Source organism: Otolemur garnettii, unplaced genomic scaffold (genome assembly GCF_000181295.1).
Source record: "Otolemur garnettii isolate 467f Iridium unplaced genomic scaffold, OtoGar3 scaffold00024, whole genome shotgun sequence".
In the NCBI taxonomy this organism is placed as follows: domain Eukaryota; kingdom Metazoa; phylum Chordata; class Mammalia; order Primates; family Galagidae; genus Otolemur; species Otolemur garnettii.
In genome coordinates this window covers 11,894,388-11,919,307 of record NW_003852419.1, presented here as the reverse complement: position 1 = coordinate 11,919,307, position 24,920 = coordinate 11,894,388, and the positions used below count along the sequence as shown (strand labels likewise).

Below are 24,920 nucleotides of genomic sequence, written 5' to 3'. Positions count from 1 at the left end.
GCATCGGAAGTTAGAAAGAAACCTAGGAGACAACACTTACAATCTGTCTCTTAACCAGAGAGAAAAGATAGCCGTATTTGCATTAATAAAATGAAAAACACTTCATGTTATCATAGACAAAATTAATAGCCAAATGATAGATGTGGGGAACTTGCAAAAGATACTACAGATAATGGATTAGTAATCATCATCAAAATACAAAGAGTTCTTAAAAATTGGCAAGAGACAAGCAACTACATGGAAAAAGGAATAAAGGATGTGAAAAGGGAGTTCATGAAAACAAATCCACATAGCTACAGCATAAAGACGCTCAAACTAACGAGTAATTAGAGAAAGGCAAATTACAATAAAAAATAACAATCATTCTACAGTCAATCATAAAAGAAAAATTAGAGTACACTAATACCGGCATTGCTGACAAGCTGAGGAAGAAAAAACATAAATTATTTGCAGCTGTTTTGGCAAGCAGTCTGAAATATTTTTACATATTTTTTACACTTCATCCAACAAATTACACTTCTGGGAATTTATCCCATAAAGATGAAATCACCAATAAAATGTTTATTGCAGCATAGTTCTTATCACAAAAACTAAGAAACAAAAAAAAATGAGTTCCCAGAAATAAGGTAATGAATCCATCTATATACTGTGGAATATTTTAAAGTTATACTGTTTGGCTTGGAAGAATTTTCTTGGATGTATTGTTGAGTGATAAAACTGAGTTGCAGAGAAGGGCATACACCACGGTTTTTGAAGAGCAAATATTGATCAAAACCCATAAATGCACATGCATATATGTGTGTACGTGTGTGAGAGAGACAGAGAGAGAGAGAATGTGTACTTGGAAACAAACAGAAGGACACAAACTATTTTGCTAATATAAGTTACTTGAGAAGGGGGCCAGAGACTATAGGAGTTATTAAAAGAAAAAAATCAGCAGAATGTATGATGTGATCCTGTTTGTGTAGAGTAAGTTAATCAATATATTAGGAATATAATGTGATGGGCATGAGCTTCCATCCTCCTCAGTCTCCATTCTTAAACTACCTTATAATCTTTTTTCATTTTCTCGTCCATTAATCTATCAGTTCTACAGAACCTAACTCTCACAATCTTCTCTGCACTTTGTGACAATCCTTCTGAAAAATATTGTTTTCATTAACTGTTAGCCTGAATTTTATGAAACTGAATCTCTAGACCTCAATTTTTAAGTTGGGGCGTAGTTTTACACACAAACACAAGTATACATCTATACATAAAGAAATTAGAAAAAATAAGGAGTTGATAATTATATTAATATATTTACTGGTCAGGCCAAGTGGCTCACGCCTATAATCCTAGCACTCTGGGAGGCCAAGGCAGGTAGATTCCTTGAGCTCAAGACCAGCCTGAGCAAGAACTAGACCCTGTCTTTACCAAAATTAGCAAAACCAGTTGGGCATGGTGGCGGGTACCTATAGTCTCAGCTACTGTGGAGGCTGAGGCAAAGAGGATCACTTGAGCCCAAGAGCTTGAGGTTGCTGTAAGCTATGACACTACAGCACTCCACCCAGGGAGACAGAGTGATAGAGTGAGATTCTGTCTCAAAAAGGAATGGCTATAAAATGAAAATACAAGGTGCAAAAAATATGCATAAAGTATTCTACTTCGGTAAAAAAGCAAACAGAACCTTAATTATACATGTGTACTTAAATATTTTTAAGTGAAAGGGAAAACTGTGGAAAGTATTCACGAAGTCATCGCACAGTTGACTTGAAGGGAAGAAGGTGTAGATAGCTTTGCCTTAACACCCCTCTGTATTACATTTCTTCAATTATCACAATGAATAAAAGCTACTGCTTTTGAAATCTGACAACATTAAATAATAAAAACAAAGATAAATTGCAAGCAATAAAATAAATTGGGTATTACTTAGCAACTACCTCATTGGATCTGTTGTGAAGATAAAATGAGATAATTCATGCAAAGTGTTAGTATATTGTCCAACATGTTGTAAAGCCTCCAGAAATGTCAGAGGTTTGTTTTATTTTATTTTTAAAAAGACTACAGAGAGCAGTGGAGGTCACAATGTAAAGGACAAGGCCTTTGAAAATGACATTGTGTACACAGGCACTTGTCCCCATATTACTGCCCTTCTTTGGACTGTAAGGACTCATATTATGGCAGCCAGACACTCTTTTACTGACAGTAAAAATAAAATTACAATTAGGTAAATAAAGTCCTTAAACAATAAAAAGGAGATGAAAATTATTTTGCCTTGAAGGCTACTTTGAGAGCTTCATGAACCATCCTCAGCACTGTGCTTCTGTCAGAACACTTTAGATAAGAACTACCTGGGCCCTGGCTGTTTGCCCCGTGCTGGAGGAGAGGCAGCAGGACAAACTCACAAAGGGAGTGATGCTACAGCTCTTCTGGAGGCCTGCCCAAGTCGGAAATCCACTAGTAAACATAGAAATGCCACTTCCAACTCTGAGAATTTCTTCACTGGCTCGCCAAAAAACATGGTAGTTCGGTTATAACCTACAAATGATATCTGGTCCATCAATACTATTCTTATTGTCTAACAAAACATTCAAAGAGCCACACAAATGTCAAATGTCACATGTGTTGTGAGTCTCACTACTCACATGGACTCGACTTTCTCTTCCGGGCCCTGCACTTGGCCTGTCACGGTGCCTTGGCTGGTGTTCTTCACCCAGCCAACCACGCCAATTTTCTTAGCTTCACCTTCTGTGTACTGGTTTCAGGAAAACACAAAAGAGATGAAGTGCATCATCAAAAGTTTGAATTCATAACATACTTTAACATTCAAAACACACTAACCTGATAATGACTTTTCCCCCTAAAACCCAGCCCACGTCAATACTACATTCTAGCTGTGTGTGAGACTCTTCACTTCAATGACATCCTCTGTTATATTCCACTTTCAGTAAAGACAAGCACACTCTGGAAAGAGAGACTGATTGTGGGAATTGTTTCAGAACCAGTTTCTGTGATGTGTGGGGACCCATCAAATTCAGTCGCATTGCCCTCGTGCCTGCTGACAACAAATTACATTGTCAATCAGGGTTTCAAATGATCAACCTAGGGTGCTCAGTCACTGAGGGGAAATATCCACTTATGATCAACAAACATAAAGTATCCATAAGCAGAAGTGGAAACTAACATATTTTAAAATCGCCAGCAAAAATGGGGGAGACTATTTTAATGAGAAAATTAAACTGGCAAGAACATTAGCCTAGACATGCTGGTTTGGAATTACTGTAAGATTAAAAGATCCCGATGTTTTCTGTTAGCTCTGGACTTAGCATAGAAATGTTATAATTATCTGTGGGCAAATTAATCTCCCCTACTACACATATTCTTAATAGTTATTTTCTTAATTCTTTTACCCAGTTCCAAATTCAATTATGCTACATTACTAGCAACATTGTGATGTTGAATTATTTTAACCACATCATACTAAAATTCCTGTGGATCTAGTATACTAGAACTTTTCAAAACCATACCCTTCTCCTACTTGGAGGCCAGAGTGTTCAAGAGTTTCACACTCTACATTCTCAACCAGATGGAGCAACACAAACCAAAATGCTCGCAGCTAAGACGGACGGAGTTAGTTCTGAAAATAAGTCAAGCTCTTGCATGTGCTCAGTAATAAAGAAAAGGGAGGTAATCTGAATTGTGGGGGATGGGGTTATCTCCAAATACAGAGACTTTAGTAGTAGGAACATATCGGAGCTCTCCGGGATTGGGAGCCTCATCTAGTGACTACCAGCTCAGACAATAGGTGAAAATACAATTAACTTTTAGGAAAGGAATATTTAAAAAAATAAAAATTTAAAAAGCATCAAGGGGCCAGGCACCATGGCTCACACTTGTAATCCTAGCATTCTGGGCCTATCACAGCCCAGTATCTCTGGGCCCATCATGGCCCTGTCTCTGGGCCTGTCACAGCGGATTGCTTGAGCTCACAGGTTCCAGACCAGCCTAAGCAAGAGCGAGACCCCCCTCTCTACTAAAAATAGAAAATCTGAGGCAAGAGGATCACTTGAGCCCAAGAGTTGGAGGTTTATGTGAGCTATGATGCCACGGCACTCTACCTAGGGCAACAGCTTGAGACTCTGTCTCAAAAATAAGTAAATAAGTAAATAATAAGTAAAAAGCAACAAGGACCTTTAGCTTCTCAAATCCTGGGAGTTTTCATTTTGCAGTGGGAGGCGTGTACCCTCATCGTGAGGGTTTCTTTCATCTTCAGAACATGGGAAAAGATCCCACACATTGTAATCAATACACCTAATCAAAAGGTCCAATTCAAATCACCCCAAGAGTTCTGAAGTTCATAGAAACTTACAAAATGTAGAATGTAAATGTCTTAACACAATAACTAAGACAATGCTGTGAAGGTTATGTTAACCAGTTTGGTGAAAATATTTCAAATTGTATATAAAACCAGCACACTGTACCCCCTGGCTGCATGAATGTACACAGCTATGATTTAATAAAAAAGAATAAAAAACCAGAAAAGCGGCAATGTTTTTAGCTTTAATAAATCTCACAGAGAGCACACTTTCCCTTGTAGTGAAGTAACTGCAATCAGTAATTTCAAAGAATTTCATGTATTTCTTCCCTTGCTGTCAAGGACAGGAAATAAGCAGTACTCTACCACCAAGGAGAAAACTGCACTCTCTGTGATTAGAAGTAACAGTAGGAAAAAGTGGCAAAAAAAACCCAGATCGTATTAACTTACCATTCGGAAGCAGACACCTGTACAAAAGAAAGATAAAAAGAAATGTCAGCTTATCTACTTTTTAAAAATCCATATTTTTTTTTACTTAACTTTCATCTATAGTAGTCCCCCTTATCTTCAGTTTCACCCTCCAAAGTTTCAGTTATCTCCAATCAACTACAGCTCTAAAATATTAAATGGAAAATTCCAGAAATAAGTAATTCGTAAGTTTTAAATCGCCCAAGTTCTGAGTAGTGTGAGCAAATGTTATGGGGGGACATGAATCATCCCTTTGTCCAGCCTGTCCAGGCTGTGCAGCTCACTGCCCATCAGTCACTTAGTAGCTGGCTGAGTGATCAGATGGACCTCACAGTACCACAGTGCTGAATTCAAATAACTCTTATTTTCCTTAGTATTGGCTTTAGGCTGGGTGCAGTGGCTCATGCCTGTGATCCCAGTGCTTTGGGAGGCTGAGGTGAGAGCATCACTTGAGACTACCATAGGAGTTTAAGACCAGCATGGGCAACATCTTCTCTACAAAAAGTAGGTGTATATACACTTTTAAAAAACAATGGCTTCAGAGCACAAGAGCAGTAATGCTGGCAATTCAGATTCGCCAAAGAGAAGCCATAAAGTGCTTCCTTTAATTGAAAAGAAAAGGGGGGCAGGCACCGTGGTTCACACCTGTAACCCTAGCACTCTGGGAGGCTGAGGTGGGTGGATTGCTTGAGCTCAGGAGTTCAAGACCACCCTGAGCAAGAGCGAGACCCCATCTCTATTAAAAATAGCATCCCTTGAGCCCAGGATACTGAGGTTGCTGTGAGCTATGATAATGCCATGGCACTGTACCCAGAACAACAGAGTAATAAGACACCCAGAACATATAAGAAATTTGGAAATTTGCTTTTTAGCACCCAAGAAGCCAAATGACAACAACAAAGCTTAAATGTAGAGGAGGAGAAGACATGGTAATTTTAAAAAATTGGAAATGGGCAGCACCTGTAACTCAATGGGTAGCATGCCGGCCACATACACCAAGGCTGGCAGGTTCGAATCCAGCCCAGGCCAGCTAAACAACAATGACAACTACAACCAAAAAATAGCCGGGCATTGTGGTGGGCGCCTGTAGTCCCAGTTACTTAGGAGGCTGAGGCAAGAGAATTGCTTAAGCCCAGGAGTTTGAGGTTGCTGTGAGCTGTGATGCCACAGCACTCTACTGAGGGTGACATAGTAAGACTCTGTCTCAAAAAAAAAAATGGGGAATGGATAAACAACTGTGGTACAGCCACACAGCGGAACACTACACAGCAATTAAAAGGAACTATGCATACAAGCAGGGACATGTATGAATCATAAATGCATTATTCCAAGAGAAAAGCTAGACTCACACCCAATGTGTAATTCTTTTTTTTTTTTTTTGAGACAAACTCACTCTGTTGCCCCAGTCTAGAGTGTAGTGGCATCAGCCTAGCTCACAGCAACCTCAAACTCCACAGTTCATATGATCCTCCTGCCTCAGCCTGCCAAGAAGCTGAGACTACAGGTTCCCACCACAGGGCTCAGCTAAATTTTCTATTTTTAGTAGAGACATTCCAGCTCAGACTGGTCTCAGAGTCCTGCGCTCAGGAATTGAACATTTTGATTAGGTGTGTTGATTACAATGTATGAGATCTTTCTCTACCTCAGCCTCTCAGAGTGCTGCGATTACAAGCGTGAGCCATCATGCCAGGCCGTAATACATAATTCTACATTCTGGAAAAGGCAAAACTATAAGGACAGAAAACAGACTTGGTGGCTGCCAAGGCTAGGAGTAGAATGGAGGGATTGCTACAGGGGAGCACAGGGAATTTGCAGGAGAAGGGGGGTTTGGGACTGTATCTTGATTGTGGTAGTAGTTACATAACTATATGTGTTTATCAAAATTCATTAATTGGACATTAAGAAGGGTGAATATTACTGAATGTATATTCTACCTAAGTTAAAAAATAATTAGGAAAAAATACATTGAGAAGTCACAGGGGATAGATCCAGTCTCCAAGAAGCTAAAAGATATCGCTTCTACTTACAGAGACTGAGTTTGGTTAAGAGGATATAGAGGAAAGGCTCCGTAGCTTAGATATTTTATGTAGTTCTGTAAGCATATTTACAACAATGTTTTCTGATAGTAGTATATCAAATGAATATGAAGAAACAGAGCAGCAAAGCAATAAGACGGACAGTATCACAAATGGAACTTTTATAGGGCTATAAAAATATTTTAAAAGATACGTGTTAAATGTAGAGGAATAATGAGAATGAGTGGGAAGTATTGATCTGTGAGAGAATCAAAAAGGCCTTCTGTTATAAAGACGGAGGGAAGGATATTAGTTAGTATAGATACATATATAAAAGGGATTGGCAGAAAATTCAAGAAACTTCACATCAACCACATAGCGAGAGAGAGACAAAACAGAAGAGAAAACAAGCCGAACTATGCAGACAAAAGTCTTTTTATCACAAGAGTGAGGGGATCCCAGCACACAGTAAGACACTGACCAGGTAAGCAGATGGAAGGTTTGGGTCAAGGCTGTGTGGCGCATATTCCCGAGACCCCAGCAGTGAACAGCCCCATGTAGTATTAGCGTTAGGGAAAGAGAAAGCACATGCTCTTGAAGTAAACAGAAATTGGAAACACAAGGTCTGCTCTTGTCTGCTTAAAGAGTGGGCCAGGGCGCCGGCCACATGTACCGGGGCTAGTGGGATGGAACCTGGCCCGGGCCTGCCAAACAACGATGACAACTACAACCAAACAATAAAAAAAAAAAAATAGGTGGGCTTTGGGGCGGGCGCCTATAGTCCCGGCTACTTGGGAGGCTGAGGCAAGAGATCACTTAAGCCCAAGAGTTTGAGGTTGCTGTGAGCTGTGACGCCACAGTACTCTACCTCTGTCTCAAAAAAAGAGTGGGCCAGGAACTTGTCACACCTGAGAGATTTTTAGAAACTCAAATTCTCAGGCCACTCCCCAGAACCTACAGAAAGAGGAACTCTGAAAGTGGAGTCCAGGAATCTGGCTTGCAGACACTCTCCAGGTGATTCTTATGCCCCTCGGCTGACTCCACCTTAAAGGTTTAGGTCTAGCAGTTTGAAAAGGGCTTATGTTCCAGGTTGAGAATCGCCTCACAAAGGGGAAAACTCGATCTTACTGGGCACTGCAGATCTGATGCTCTTCCCACTGACGCTGTTCAAGACGATATTGGTAACAAGTCATGAACTTGCGTCTCACTGTTGTCTCACCTACTTTACAAGTCAGCAGCACTACGGAAAAGAAACCAGTGATGGCGATGGTGAAGTAGTGACGATGAAAAGGAAACCCCCTCCCTGAGCCCCAGCTGGACCTGGTGTTGGCGAAGCCTAGAGAGCCCTGTCTGAGATCACTCCCTCCTCACCTGCTGCTTTACTGCCCCAAGTTCCCAGGGAGGGCAATGACAAGCCCCCAGTGGAGAGCCACACCCTTTCCACACTAAGGAATTCCAAGCAGCCCTTCCACCATCTATCGCTGATGATGAAAAAAGCCATTAGTATAAGCTGGTGGGGGGTGTGAAATTTTTTTTTAATTATCAAACACAGATATTTTGTTTGTTATGTGTTGCAGGGGTAAGGAAATTACCTACTCTAACCTATTGATAGAATTTTTTTTTCCCCACATGATTCTTTTCTTCTTACCTGATTCTTTCAGAATCTTTCAGATTCTTTCAGAATCAGGTAACTCAGATGTATTTAACAAACACAGTCAAACATTGATTATTCACAAATATTTTTTAATTATCTAATTCTAAGTGCAAAGAAAGAGTTGAGAAAAATACTGCATCTAAGATTTTAAATGCAGGGGTGTCCCAGCTGTGGCCCACAGGCCGCATGCTGATTTTGTGAGGACTTTTTTGGTTGTGGTGTCGGATATCATGAAAGGTATGCAAGGACCTTTTTATTTTTGCTTATCAGCTCTCATTAGTGCTTATGTATTTAATGTGCGTGGCCAAAACGACTCTTATTCTTCTAATGTGCAGCTGAAAAGAAAAAAGATTGGACACCCCTGCACGGGAAAGATAGGAAAGTGAACTGGCAACTAAAATAACAGAACAATTATGAGATGTAAGATATATACACCTAGGGGCAAATGAGAGCTTATGGGAGAGACACATGACCCAGTCTTTGTTGGAAAATGGGTCTGAGAGTTGAGATTTCAGTAATGAGCAAAAATGAATATGAGAGGAGAGCATTACAGATGGAAGAGCACATGCAAAGGCCCAGGGTCAGCTCCAGGCACATGATAAGTAAATATCCAAACCCACGCATTGCATAACTTCTCTCAATTATTTGTAGTCCCCAAACTTTACTGAAGACTTACTGTAAAAAGAGCCTAATTCTGTCCCAACTTCTAGAAAAATGGGGGGTAAAGTTTTTATACCTAAAATTGCCATAATCTTTCAACTCATCTACACCAAGAGCCTCCAGGGTGAGTCAAGGACTGTCCCCACCTATGTTTTCTCTTTTTATATATTTGGTTGTCCCATAGAAACAAACATGTAGAGAGACCACTGGCGGGGTCAGTCCCTGCGTCCCCTGGTACGTGACTATGCTCCCAGTCCGCCCTCCTACGGTGTTCTCCATAAAGCAGCCAAGGTAGTTTCTTCTCTCAGGTAAAATCCCATTACTTCCTTCCCCAGCTTAAAGCCCTCTGTGGCCCCCCATAACACTTGAAATGCAGTATTATTTTTCTGGTTACCACAGCCTCCGTGCCACTTCCTGACGTTTCTCCACATCCCTAGCATCCCCTCTGCACTTATCCACAGCAGCCAACTTCCCCCCTGTGGCTCCTTAACAAGTCAGGCATCTGTTCACCTCACTGACCATTCCTTCTGCTCCAAGTCCCCTTTCCCCTGACAGTCTCATGTCTGGCTTCTTCTCATTACTCATATCTCACCTCCAAGGTTACATTTATGCAGAGATATGAATGAGACCAATTTATCTAAAACAGCGATGCACCCCCATATGTTTTCTGCATATGCATGGTACTGATTACCACATGAAATTATTACATGTTTGTTTACTTTTTTTATTCCCTACCTTTAATAGTAAACTAAATTCCACGAGGACAGGACATTTTTTCTGTCTTGTTCATCACTATGTTCCCAGCACCTAAACCAGAGCTTGGGACATGGTTGTTGAATAAATGAATAAAAGAAAAACTAGCTGATAAATATTTAAGTGAAATATTTAACCAGCCTTGTAATAATTTACTATTAACACTGCAAATAAGCATATAACCTTATTGATTAGTATTTTATTTTCAAAATGATGATACTAAATTTACTGTATTCAAAGCGCTAAAATGTTCCATACTCAGTGGCTCCTGCCTATAATTCTAGCACTCTGGGAGGCCAAAGTGGGTGAATTGCTTGAGCTTAGGAGTTCAAGACTAGCCTGAGCAAGAGTAAGACCCTTCTCTACTAAAAATAGAAAAATTAGCAGGATGTTGTGACGGGCACCTGTAGTTCCTTACCCAGGGAGGCTAAGGCAAGAGGATTGCTTGAGCCCAAGAGTTTGATGTTGCTGTGAGCTATGGCACTATAGCACTCTACCCAGGGCAAGGAGTGAGATTCTGTCTCAAAAAGATTCTAGCATAATTTTACATAGTGTTAACAGTCTACATAAAATATATACAGACGGTACCAAAAAAATGTATACACATTTTAAGAAAGAAAAAAACTATTAAAATTGTAATACTCAATATATACCAATTAACAAAAAAAATGAATACAAGTCACGCTTGATTTCTGCAATCACAAGCAGTGATCAAAGTGGTTACCATCAGCGATTAGACACTTCTGATTATAGTGAACAGAAAGTAATACATAGATAACATCTCTTGTGTTTATATGTCAGTTAAAATGTGTATACTTTTTTTGGCACTCCTGACATATATAGTATATATACTATAAAGGGTAGAATATGTATAGAATTAGTATCTATATATAATTGCATATGTACTATAAAGGATAGTATATATAATAGTGTGTGTATATATATATATACTATAGTAGTATATATATAGTAGTATATATACTATGTCTTAAACGTATACCTAGTATTGGTGCTGATCATAATCCTGAAAGACACATTCTCAAATGCCATAATTCCAAATGTTGAAATCCTGAACTATCAAAATTCCTAATATCTAAAATCCTGAAAATCACAACCCTGAAAGATTAAAATCCTAAAAGCTTAACCCTGGGGAGGGATTAGTGTGTTTTCAGGCTAGGATAGTTGCATCATGTGAGCTGCATCACGTTAAACAGACCTAACCTTGATACTGTCTTTGTCTAGAAATTAAGTACAATTTAAGCTGGAGACATCTATGGGTGTCCAGTTGACAAGGGCTGGATTTGTGGATTTAATTTTGGTTGTCAGCTTGACTAGATTTGGGAAACCTGGGGAAGCATTATTTCAGGTGTGTCTGTGAAGCATATCCAGAGATTACTATGTAGTCTGAGTGGACTCAATGGACTGAGTGGACAGGGGAGGGAAGATCCACTCTCAACATTTCCAATGTTTCACAGATCATAGAAGTCACAATGCAGGCAAAAATGCAAGAAATCTCTGCCAAATTATTCAATCATGTATGACTTCACACATGCCTGTTCCATTTTGGTTAATGAACGGGAACTTTTAAAATTATCCTCATTGTTTTTTAATCAGTGATATACAATTCATGACCCTGTTGGATCCAAAAATTCTAGAACATGTCTATTTGTTTACGCATAAATGACCATTAAAAAAAGTGAAGCACTGGGTGGTGCCTGTGGCTCAAAGGAGTAGGGCGGCAGCCCCATATGCTGAAGATGGCGGATTCAAACCCAGCCCTGGCCAAAAAAAAAAAAAAAAAAGTGAAGCATTTTATAAATGCTCATCTGAAGACTTGGTGGACACTGCAGAAGAAAATGGATTTTAACTGAATCCCCAAACCATAATTGTAACTGGCTCCCTGAACAGAAATGCCTTTTTGCAGCTCTCTTAAGTTTCAGTTCCCAGGGCAGGAAGATTTGCTGACTAGAACTCTGTCATTTTCTGTTTCACAGATCCCCTGTTTTTCAGAACGGCAGGCCCTCCCTGAAGTAATGAGATGACATAAGGCTTTATGTTACCCAACTCTTTAGAGAAGTCAAGATAAGCGCATTCCATCAGCAATGTTGCCCAAGGACTCGCCACAACCCATAGGTCCCGAGACTGAAAGGATGACCCCTATTACCTCCTAGCTTATTACACACTGAGGGGTCTCGACCCTGGGAGGGGCCTATCCACCATTTTTTGGTAATGCAGCGTACGTGCCAGTACGATTTCTCACTGTGCTTGCACGCCTTGCGGTCCACCCCAAACCTGCAATGGTGCTCACTCACTTTGTGCACGATCCATTTCACCTCTAGAAAACCCCAAGCACACACATCAGGGTGGTGGGCTTTAGGGAGTCCTTGCACCTCCTGGTTGACGTCCTTGACAATCCTCATCTCAGTAATTGGCTTTCTGTGCCACAGAGGCAACCCCTCCTTGCAGGTTCTTTAACGTAAGGACAGAATTAGGTGCAATCAAGTCTTCTAAGAGTGAATTTCAAGGTGTTAACAATAAAATTTGTTTTTTCCTTTCAGCCTAATGCATTTGGTAGAAAACTCAGATGACTGGATTGGCCACAAGATGCCAAAATGATGAAAACTTCAATCTAAAAATGTGTTATTTGTCTGCATTGGCATTTCTTCCAGATGCTGAAATTCCAGGAGCTTTTAGTGAATTAAAGCTGCATTTGCCTGAAGAAGCCAGCCAAGGGACGGACTGGTTTGGAAATAATCATGTGTGACCAATGTGGTGGTTCACCTCACTAATCCTAGCACACAGTGGGGGCTGAAGCAGGAGGATTGCTTGAGCTCAGAATTTTGAGACCAGCCTGAGCAAAGCAAGACCCCCATCTCTACTAAAAATAGAAAAATTAGCCAGGCTTGGTGGCACCCGCCTATAGGTACAACTACTTGGAAAGCCAAGGCAGGAGCACTGCTTGGACCCAGGAGTTTGAGTTTGCTATGAGCTAGGCTAAGCCCATGGCATTCCAGTCCAGGCAATAAAGCAAGACTCTGTCCCCCCAACCAAAAAAGAAAAGAAAAGAATTGTGGGCTATGTGCACAGTAAGATGAAACTCAGAACAGTTTTGTTGTTTGATCATCAGAATTGTTTCCATCAAACCTGTGGTCTATATATGAACGCATGCAGAATGGATTTCCATATAACCAAAACAACACAAAAGAACTGCACAGAAGATGGGGAAACTGAATAGGTAATGTTCGTGTCAAATCGTAGAAGAATTTCAATGCCACGTACAAAATGAATATGAATATATTCTCCAAAAAGAGCCATATCTAAAGAAAAAATATCAGCTATTCATCATGATGTAAGACATCAATACGCCGTTAATGATCTTGAAAGCTGGTCAGTTCTTATAGACTATCTCCTTGCCGTTGCCCATACACTAACCCTGTAACACATTTTTCATGTCAAATTTTCTTTTCAGTTTTTCCCTTCTTTTCTTTTTTCAGTTTTTCCTCACGATTTTAAATTATCAGCATTATTTTTTACAATTTGTAATGCTATGTATTTCATCTTCACATTGTTTTCAATGCTAGAGGTATAAACTGTATAAAGACTTTTAGAGAATTCTAATTCATTTTATGCAACTTTTTTGCAAATTTGACACCAGGAAAGTATGTTATCACAACATTGCCTTTATGTGTAAGCAATATGCATGTATGTAAAAAGGCTGAACTTTTTAATAAACGTAGAGATGTCCATTTCACACATCTGCATTCGTGAAAGATAAAATTTCTCAAAATCTCAGCTCTTCAGGTGACTGCATATGCAGTGATGACCTATCACAGACTTGGATTGGTCTCATCTAAAGACAGGTTGTCCGTCATGGTATTTCAGATGACCCCAGTTATGAAGATGAGTGCCCAAATCACCAGCCATACTGATGTGTGTGTGTGCACTTTGGTTTTTCACTCATTTCCTTATGAATTCAGTTGCTGTGCTCGTAACTGTTAAACTGCACAACTACCATTCATACACTTGAGTATTTATTCTTACAAAAATAGGTGTGTTATTACTGCCTGTCTTAAAGTGGTCTACGAAGTGTTCTCTCGTGTTTTTATGTTTCTCGAGTTAATCCTCTTTAAAAACGTCTTCAAAAAGTCTTTTAAATAGCTTTCTTAAATCATTTTTTCCACAATTACATTTTGGGATTTTGGTCTTTCAGAATTGTGATTTTGGGGATTTTAGAGGATTTTAGACTTCATGAGTTTTGATGTTTTGGTATTTCGACATTTGAGATTATGGTGTTTGGGACTGTATCTTTTGTGATTATGGCCCAAACCCACATAATATATATAATAAAGGCATAACAACAAGAACTTAAGGAAAAATGGTTAAATTGTTTGTCTTGTAGAATTTAGAGGATTTGGATTAGGAAACTGGAGCAGGAGGATATGGTAACTGTTGCTTTTCATCACCAGCCCTTCTATACTGTTTGAGTCTTTTTAAATCTATGAGCATATGTTAATTTGATTTACATTTTTGAAGTTTTCAAATCAAAAAACATTTGTAACTATGAATGGCAAAGACACACATGAATATACACGTATTTATTGAACAAATCGTAAAATAAGAGAGAATGTCCTTTAACTTGAAGACATAATTTTAGGCTAAATTCATACTCCTGGACAAACCGAGTGAATAACACAAGTATCACCTATTACCTAGGCAGTGATGGAAAAAAATGAGGCTGAGATAAATCACATATGAAAGATTCAATATGGGGCGGTGGCTGTGGCTCAGGGAGTAGGGTGCCGGGCCCCATATACCGAGGGTGGTGGGTTCAAACCCTGCCCTGGCCAAACTGCAACAAAAAATAGCCAGGCGTTGTGGCGGGTGCCTGCAGTTCCAGCTCCTCGCGAGGCTGAGGCAAGAGAATCGCCTAAGTCCAGGAGTTGGAGGTTGCTGTGAGCTGTGATGCCACAGCACTCTACTGAGGGCAACAAAGTGAGACTCTGTGTCTAAAAAAAAAAGATTCAATATGGACTTAATAGAAATTTAGGTTGTCATGGCTACAGATCTAATGTATGTTGTTAAGACCATGGAGATGGTCCTTCTGCGTCACCACTTGGGAAAGAATAACAAATGTAACAATTATGTTTTTTAAATTTACTTGACATTTGAACATCTGCGGCAGATACTTCTAGCTGCATTTACAAAATTCATCCTCCTTTTATTCTTTCCTGGGAGAACTCTGACTTTATATTCCCCAGTCTTCTTTCTAACTGGGTGGCCAGGGAGATGTAAGCCACATGAGTGGTTGAGGTTTCAGGATAGCTCTTCCACAGGGGCTGACTCAGGCTCGTCCTGACTACACTGTGAGCACCACGATTGAAGTACAGCAGCCATCTTGAACCCAGGAGGGCCTGGGAGGCTGTGGCCTTGACTTCTCTGAGGTACTGTAATGTATTAGGGGTGGGGGGCAGAAGAGGGGCATAGGATGGAGAATGACTGCCAAAGCGAGCAGGGAATGACGGAAATGTTCTGAAATTAGTGGTAAGGCCTCAAAGCATTGTGAATATACTAAAGACCACTTTATATTTAGTGTTAACTAAATTATATCTCAAAATTTTTTAAAAGTCACACACACACACAAAAGGAAAAGCTGAAAACACAACTGTGATGCAGTCCTTTCTACCTCTATTTGTAGAACAGGGGCAGTCATTCTCCCATTTTGCTCACCATACAACCTCCCTAACTTTTTCTATTACTCTATACCAAAAAACTCTATAGTGCAAACCATCTTAAAGTCCTGCAAACAGAACTAAATAATTGAGCTCTCCCTAGATGTTACAACTTAGTTTGGGAGGACAAAGCATCTTTCCCTAGTAATACATTCTTCCTGAGGAGGCAACGCCATTGGTTTACCATTCCTGGTACCTTCTACCCTGCCCTGAATCCTCCCCGGGGACATGCAGTGACTCATCAAATGGGTAAGTTGGGTAAGTTTAGAAAAAGAAACATGCATAACCCAGGAACTTCCTCTTCTTCCTTCTGCTAGAAGGAAGTGAGTTACCCATAGGGATCGGATGGTCCCTCTGCTCTGCCCTCGAGCAGCTCTGCCTGTGCCTGGGTGGGTGTGTTTCACTCTCAATACAGATGATTATAAAGTAAACTTGTAATCAGTGCCATTTTTTCAAAACCTCGTTTTGAAAATTTCCTGCCCATTTCTTGTGCTCTTAATGAGGAAATATTGACCTTTACTCTCCCTTCCACCAAGTGCTCACTCCCTTGAGCAAGTTTCCCCTATCTTATTGTGTGCTTGATTAAAGAGTTCTAAAAACTGAGTCTTGAAACAATCCAGACCCCCACCGGGAGAGGACCTCAAGTCCACGTTTAATCAACAGCCTTTGAGATGGCACCAGCCCATTCCCCAGGTGGAGCAATAATTCAAGACAGTCACGGGCACAAGTCACGCTGACCAGCCCCTCCTTGCCACTCCCGCACACCCTCCATAACAAGTTCCCCACTTAAACCCTTACCCTCTGCCCAAGATTTCAACATGGTTCCTTTGAGACACAGTCCTTGGCCATTTCCCCACCACAAGCTCTAAAATAAAGTCACTTTCCTCTCACTACACCTTGTTACAGGCTCTTGTGCGGGGCGAGTGGCCAAGCCCACGCTTGTGAAGACAGAGTGCAGATACCTGCCATGTTCCCAAAGCTCTGCTTTCCTCTTCGTCCTCCACCACTTTTCAGCCTTTTGGCTAAGATAAGTGGGCTCTTTGTCTTCCCTGCCAGTAACTCACATAATGAAGAGGGGTGTTATTTATTTGGCTCCTCAAACCACAAACCTTATTTTAAAGCCTTAGAAGGAATGTGTGTCAAGGAGTCTCAAGATTTCCAGCCCATAACTCTGTAAGGCAGTGAACCATGCGGGAATCAAATGTTCAAAGCTTCATAACCCACTTGGAATTTTCCCAGAATCTTTCTCATAGTCCTGATCCCTAGTTTCAAGCTTATAAAACAGAGAGAAAGAAAGGGTGAACTTGGAGACAGATTTTCTGCAATTTATTGGCCGTGGCTGGAACGGAGCCCTCTTGGGACAGGGCCTCTGGAGAAGATGCGGCTTTCAAGGCCTCCCTGCACTGTTTCCACTTCGCTTGCTGAAGAGAAGGGAAGCTGATATGACACATACAGGTTTTTTACAGACACTCTGCTCTGGAAACTGGGACAGACATCAGCTCCTTCAGTGATGAAAGGCCCAAGCACAATATGCTGCCCAGTCAAGGTCCAGCCAGCCGCAACTGCACCTCACTGTGTGAAAAGGGGTGTCAGCAAGAAGCCAAGTAAATCATACTTTAAATCTACAAAGAAACATTGATATTTAAAGAAACCATATGGCGAGTTCTAAACGTCAGCATCCTTTCATGTAAATCCGATTTTTCATATTGTACCGTTCCCCTTCACCCTGGGATCTGACTGTATTTGTCAATGTTGAGTACAGGAAGGGATCCAATCCCTACCTTACAACGCAGCTCTTAATGATTTCAAACTTCTCTAATTGTTAGAAATCTTTCCTTATATGGAATAAAATTCTGTCTCACTGAATCTTTCACTATCAGTCGGGGGTCTATCCCCTGGAACCATGAACCATGGCATCTTTCAAATAGCTGAAACAGCCACCACACTGCTGTTTCTTCTCCAAGCCACTATCCCTAAGCACTTGACTTCATTCAGGACACTTTCAAAGTCCTTCCTGGAGGCACAGCCCTGTAGGGGATATAAAAACAAACCACCAGCCTGAACTTCAGAATATTATTGTTATAGTCTAGGGCAGAGGCTCTCAACCTGTGGGTCGCGACCCACAGGAACTGTATTAAAGGGCTGCGGCATCAGGAAGGTTGAGAACCACTGGCCTAGGGAGAGACCTAGATATGTGTACACAGATAACTGTAACAAACAATGGTTAAAAGGGAAGGAAAAATAAGCAGTTTAACAAAAATAGAAAGGAAATGCCATAGGAACAAAGACAAGAGAGGGAATTAAGGTCGACCATATTTATGTTTCTTGACTTAACATGGTGCTTAAATTTTCAACCTCTGAAACAAAGCTTTTCTATTTACCTGTCCACCTAAGGAAAAATGTGTACATCTAAATCACACATTCTTGGACAAAGCCATTTAATAATTCATCCCAGTCTTTAATCTAAGCAATATTTAAGAAAATTGCTATTTCTCTCTGTATTCCAGTAAGCTACCCCTATTCTAAAACTGAGTTAATACTGTCAGAAACAGACTGTTAAATTTCTAAAGCACATGTAAACCAACAGATGGCCACAATGCATTTCTAGAAGCATCATTCATACTCACCTGAGAGCTAGAAAGCATCACAGCATCTATACACAGCTTACCCAATTTCCCTCTCAAAATTTCAGATTATGTTATTCTAGACATACATACAGTGAAACCTCTATAGAAACATTATAAACCAAGCCACAGTTATAAATGCTCTAAAAACACAAAGGCTCAGTCCCCTGCTCCTCTAACTCTCCCTCATCCAAAAGCCCCCAATATCATAGAAGTAGGGGTTGGGAAAAAGCAGTGGTGCTCCTCTGAAGATTTAAACAAGTAAAGGAGGAGGCCGGGTGCAGTGGTGACACCCAGCACTCTGGGAGGCTAAGGTCAGAAGATTGCTTGAGCCCCAGAGTGTGAGGTTGAGGTGAGCTATGATGACATCACTGCACTGTAGCCCAGGTGACAGATAGAGATTCTGTCTTAGTCAATCCATAATCAATAAGTCAATCAATCAATAAATAAAAGCTGAGGATGGAAAGGGAGGGAAAAAAGAAGAACTGTACAATAGAGAAACATGAGAAACGACGTGAAGCCAGGAAATGATGGTTAACATCAACAGTGGTAAATCATACTGGCAGCGTGCACCCTTAAGAGGGGTAATGAGAATGGCACTTGGTGTCTGTGTTCTTCCTCCCAATAACCCATAACCCCAGTCTTATCTTGACATAAATATCAGACAAATCCCAATTAGGGAGCATTCTACAAAGCACTTGACCTCAAAGTACTCCTCAAAGCTGCCAAGATCATCAAAAACAAGTTAAGTCTGAGAAATAGTCACAGCCTCAAGGTGCCTGAAAAGGCAAGAAGCCTAAATGTAATGTGATGTCATGGGTCAGATCCTGGAACAGAAACAGGACATTAGGTAAAAGCCAAAGAAATTTGGGCCCGGCACCCGTAGCTCAGTGGTTAGGGCAGCAGCCACATGCACCAAGGCTGGTGGGTTCAAACTCGGCCCAGGCCTGCTAAACAATGACAACAACAACAACAAAAATAACCAGGCATTGTGGTGGCTGCCTGTAGTCCCAGCTACTCGGGGGGCTGTGGCAAGAGACTTGCTTAAGCCCAAGAGTTTGAGGTTGCTGTGAGCTGTGATGCTAGAGCACTCTACAGAGGGTGACACGGTGAAACTCTGTCTCAAAACAAAGTAAAAAACCAAAATCAAGGAAATTTGAATAACATGTAGACATTAGTTCATAATAATGTATCAATATTGCCAACATCATCCCAATTTTTCTCTAAATCTAAAACCATTCTAAAACAACAAAAGAAAATTATGTAAAAGGAAAAAAAGTAGAGGAAGAGAAAAAGCAACGGAAAACACCAGCAGCTGCCTAAGGCTCTACATGTAGACTTTGCTAACTCCGTCTTTATGATAACGTTTCTATAAATGCACTTTCCTGAATTTCAAACAACTAACTTATAAACTAATTCTTGGAATTCAATACGTTTATAAATTAGGGTATGTAATAATTTGCCCCACTTATGCCCACTAAGTGGGCATAAGACAGGGTACAGTGTTTTTGACCCCTAGATCCTTTTGAGTGCTGTTTCATCACCATAAACGTTGTAAATCCAAACATTGTAAATAGAAAGATAACTACATATCTCATTTTTGGTTGGAAAATATTTTCTGTGATCAAAAGTAAGCTAATTTAATTCACTGATCAATTTTCTACATAGGAAAATATCATGTTTCCATGTTCACTTTTATATCACTGAAACTCCCTTATTTAATCAACTCATATTTTTGTCAATAATAAATGTTCCCAATCATAAATTCTTCCGTTGTGAATTTACTTCCAGAGCCATTATTTCTAACAAGCCAGTTTTCACTAAGATTTTACCATTCCACACATTTTTTTGGATATAGCACACCTCTCTGCCACAATTATCCAACTTTTAAATTAAAAGTTAACTTTATAGTGTTCTCTTTAATTACTGTCCATTTTACATGAATAAAGTCAGAAGTTTTTATTTTTGATTATTTATTGTCAGTTATTTCTACATACTCGTTATGACTCAGATAAAAGGCTAATGGTTTATTTCTCAGAAAATCATAAGAAAATTGTAAGCAGTTTTGTGAGACAGAGAAAGACACAGACTGATAAACAACAAGTGACAGCCAGAACCAGCAAGACAGAGTTGGAAGCTGCAAGCTTTTCTGAGTGTGCTAACCATTTACTGACCAACTCAAACCTCCCTGTAGTCAAAGGACAGTCAAAACATCCTCGGTGGCATCTGGAGTGGTCCAAATAAATGGGCACACTGAAATGTCCTCCTTCAGTCCCCCTGTTCATGCACAGGTTAAGAAGAGATTGTGACTAGGAGCATGGGTGACGGTCGGTAAAGACAAGCAAGGTTCAAATTCCAGCCCCACCAATTAACTCGCTGCATAGCCTGGGAAAGTTACTTCTCCATGCCTCAACCCCTCCATCTGTTAAATGACGATTAAATCAGACATTATATGTAAAATATTGAGTATAAAGCTTAGCATATCCTAACTTGTCAGGTGATGTCAGCATATATACGTGCAAATATGTGACTGTGAATTTATACCACACATTATGCCTTGATAAATAGTGGGCATATACTCACTTTCACTTAACTTACTGTGAATTGAAGAAGTTATTGTTCTAAAGCTGATTTTTTAAACCCCACTCTCTATGTATATAAGTATGTTTGTCTTTTCCATATTTTTACTGCTGTCCAAAAGTGATCTTCATACACTATATAACTACTGTATGCACAAAAGTGCATATAGTTAAAATCAATAGAAATACACACTGAATTAACAGAAAACACCATATAATGGAAAAATGCAAGTTTTAAAATCAGAGAGATGTGAAATCAAATCCCATTTGTCATCCAAGAGTTTGTCTAAGTAACTGAACTTCTCTGTACCTGTCTTCTCCTTGTTAAAATAGGAATAAGACAAGGATTGAGTAAAAAAGAAGCTGTGATGAGGATTAAGTAAAAAAGAAGCAAGATGCTCAGCATATGGGATACCAATAAATTTTACAAATGTGCATTCACACACAAACACATACTCCTTAACTACTGCCATCTCTGCTCCGTGGATCATATATTTTGTCTGGTGATCTCTGCCCCCATTTCCCTATTTTATGCAATATGTTTCAGTGTCTTATTGTGTCAGTTTTCAAACCAGGGATCTTACCCTGGGTGTATGCAAGACTTTCCAAAGGGCACATCCCCATGGATAATTTGAAGGGAATCAAGTTCCAGATCTTCACCTTCTTTCCCCAAACTGACCCAACACCTGAGACTTGTCTGCTGCAGTTCTCCTTTCCTATCTCCCTTTTTGCAATCACCCTTTACTAACTGCATACTGTCACCCATTCTCAATCTTATATTGCCCCAACGTGTAAAAACGTTTAGAGTACCAAATAAAAGGATAATTCAACCCTTCCTCTAATCAAGTTTCCATAACCACCACCAGCTTTCTAAGAAATAAATTTCTAATACAAACTTACCTTAATAGTATCATACGTTTTAATATGTTTATGACATTTTCATCAATTGTGTCCTAATAATCATCTCAATAGTAACTCAATCCAGAAGGAAGAAAACAATGGTCTTATTATCAAAGGAAATTAAGAAAATGACATGACATTTATATGCATGTAAATATACAAACCCACACATTGCAGAAAAGGAAGGATATAAGGTGAGCAATATGAAACTCTCAAGCACAACAATGGGATAAAAGTCTGTGGGAGAAGTGGAATGAACATCAAATTCTAAGAAGAAAAGAAGCACGATGTAAAATTTCCCAATGCTAAAATGCTTTATTTTAAATCAATGATGGTGGATATTAAACTACTGCAATTTTTATGTTCCATTGGATAAAATTCAGTGATTTAACATTTTCAACTATCGCTATTTACAACAAGCCAGCCATCACGTCCAATGCAACCATTTAAACTTCTGATAAAACAAAAATTAGGTAATGACTTAATTATTTTACACCGGGGCTTTTTAAAAAAGTTTGACCTCTCTGACCTCTGACAGAGCTTCAAACGTCATCTAGGCGTCCTCCCTGAAACTCAAGCCAAGCCCAGGAAGTTTCAGCAGCAAGAAAGGAAACCCCTTCTTTACGCACCCAACTCAAACCTTTCCCCATACCCCGGGTCCTCGCGTACCCCCACAACCGCCCTCTTTAATCCTAATCCCTCCATTTAGCCTCCGCCCCGCCTCCTCTCCCCTTTGCCCCCGCCCCCCCATCCTGTGACGCCTGCGCACTTGGCCCCTCCGCAGCCGCCGCTGCTGTGTCATGGCGGAGCGGAAGTCCCCGCCCTGTGGGAACCGGCGTCCTCCGGGTGGGAGGCGCCGCTCGCGGCTGGCTCCCCTTCCAACCATAACCCTTTTGCTCTCCCACTCTAGAGGGGTCCCCTACCCTGGACTCGCCCAAACACTTCGTAGTCCACGGATTTGAGTGGCCCGGCGGTCGACATGGCGGCGGCGAGCCCTCGGCCGAGGAGACGGAGCGGGGTTCCGGGCACGGCGACTGCGGCGGCCGCCAGAGGGAGGGGGCACATGGGCCCGCCTGGTGCACCCTGCGCCTGTCACCGGCCCGGGACCGGAGCGCGCCGGGGTCACGCGTCGGGAGCGGCAAATGAGACGGCGGGGCCGCCGGGAGGGACGCGCTGCGGCCTCCGAGGCTCCGCTCCCGGCTTTGCCCGTCCCAGAGTGGGGACGATGCGCCCTCTACGCGCGCTCCCCGAGATTCAGTTCTCGGTGTTTAAATAGAAGCTGGATGCTCTGCCCAAAAGAGTATTGCTTACTCCACACACATCCCAGGTTCATTAAAGTATGTTTGACAAGTAAAAAATGTATGTTTTTGGTGTACCAGGTGATGCTTTGATACATGGATGCGGTATGAAATGATTAAATCAAGTAAATTAACATACCTCTCATCTCATATACTTAGCACTTAATTTAATGGAGGGAACATTTAAGATCTCAGAATTTCTAAGTATACGGTATCATTAACTATAGTCACCATGCTGTACAATTAATCTCCAGAACTGCCTAACTGAAATTTGCACCCTTTGACCAATGTTCCGCATTGCCAACCCATCTTCTCTACCCCTACTGCCCCCTTCCATCCTGGCAAGATTTGCTTTTGAAATAAATGGTCTACTAGCCTGGTGGTTGAAAGTTAACGAGGTAATTGTGAAATGTTTAGGCGACTGCCAAATCTATCTAATGATTTTGAGTCAACTTTTAAAATGAGGTCTGCATCCTCTTCAGCTCTTCGGTAGAGTCAGAAAGGCTTTGGGCTTGAATCCATATTCCAAATGGATTGTGACATTTTCTGGGACAAGAAACTTTTTAAAAATCCACACTTTTTATGCTAGTGGAAACCAGGACCAAAAGATTGTAGTCAATCTTGTCCGCCGTTCAGTCATATCGGGTTTTTAATGGTCTTGATCATTGATAAGCAACATTCCAATTATCTAGAAGGTTAGAACTTTTAGATAAAGGAAGAACTTTATTTCCTGGTAAACTATTATAAAGTTTTATTTAAAACAAGTCACCACTCCAAAGGATCTGGCTACGGCTATTGATAATCTGCTGGCTTCTAAAATTCCAAATCCTTTGACTCGTCAAAATTTGCATTTCTCAGTTTGTTCCTTGGCCTCGATACCTTTACGTGTTTCTCTGCATCTGGCCACGCAGTTAAAATAATCCACTGCAATCTGACTCAATATTATGTGCCAATTCTATTAGGGAACGCCAAAAATCATCTAAAACTTTGTTGGAATGTGGTTAAATGATCTTTAAAATATATTCTGGAGATACCATCTGGATAGTTTCAAGTAATGAAGGTCTTGGTTTATTTCAGGTCTCATGCAGACTCTAGAAACAACACAAAATAGAACCTTTGCTCTTGGGTCTACTTTACCTGCAATAACTCTTCTGCTCCAAAATCTTCCTGTAACTTTCTCAGTTGCCTTTGCAAGGTCTTACTGGATTTCATCTTACTTATGTAGTGTATCTTTCCCACTAGTACAATCAACCTCTATATCCCTGGGTTCTGCATCCATGGATTCAACCAACCACAGGTGGAAAATATTTTTTACTAAACTATATTCTTCACTGAACATGTATAGACTTTTTCCTTATTATTCCCTGAGCAATATAGTATAACAGCTATTGTAATAGCATTTACATTGAAAGAGGTGTTATAAGTAGAGATTATAGAAGTGGAATATTATGGAAGTCTTGGGAAGTCTTGCAACAAATTCCCCTGCAGATATGAAGGAACAACTGTTCTTTGTCTTCTAAGTAGTGCAAATAAGATGGAGTCAGTCAGGCTAGGGCCACCACTACACGGCTGGTGGTCTGGTCAGTTCAGGTCCTCCTTGAACTTTACCTCAGGTTTCCTATCCTTGTTGTTTTGTAAATTCAGCTTTAACCTAAAAGTGTACAACTTGAGTAGTCTGAGGTGATTGATTTAGAAGAGTAACTTTTGAATTAGAAATGTTGCTTTGGGTCATGGGTTATACCAATTATTATTTATTATAGGTCAGGGGTTATGCTAATTATTTTTGTTTAAAATAAGCATCAATTGTTGTTGTTTAAGATAAGGCTTAACATGGGTTTTGCTTCAACTTTTATGTAGAAAAGGAACTAGAAGGGCAGAACCGTCAGGGAGAGGCTACTCTCACTGTTCTCCAGAACTGCTGGCCTTCTGATAATAAAGCTTGC

General features: G+C 40.5%; 1 protein-coding gene across 1 annotated transcript in view; it reads right to left on the bottom strand.

The window, feature by feature from the left end:
• The window catches only part of ACYP2 (acylphosphatase 2), a 159,648-nt gene extending 136,648 nt beyond the window's left edge, over positions 1–23,000 (bottom strand). Inside the window, exons 1-3 of the mRNA XM_003787920.3 lie at positions 22,603–23,000; positions 4,748–4,764; positions 2,628–2,737 (exon numbers count right to left, since the gene is read on the bottom strand). Of these exons, the coding sequence (XP_003787968.1) occupies positions 2,628–2,737; positions 4,748–4,764; positions 22,603–22,744 (269 nt within the window). The 5' untranslated portion in view covers positions 22,745–23,000. The remainder of the gene's footprint in view (positions 1–2,627; positions 2,738–4,747; positions 4,765–22,602) is intronic.
• Positions 23,001–24,920: the final 1,920 nt, after the last annotated feature.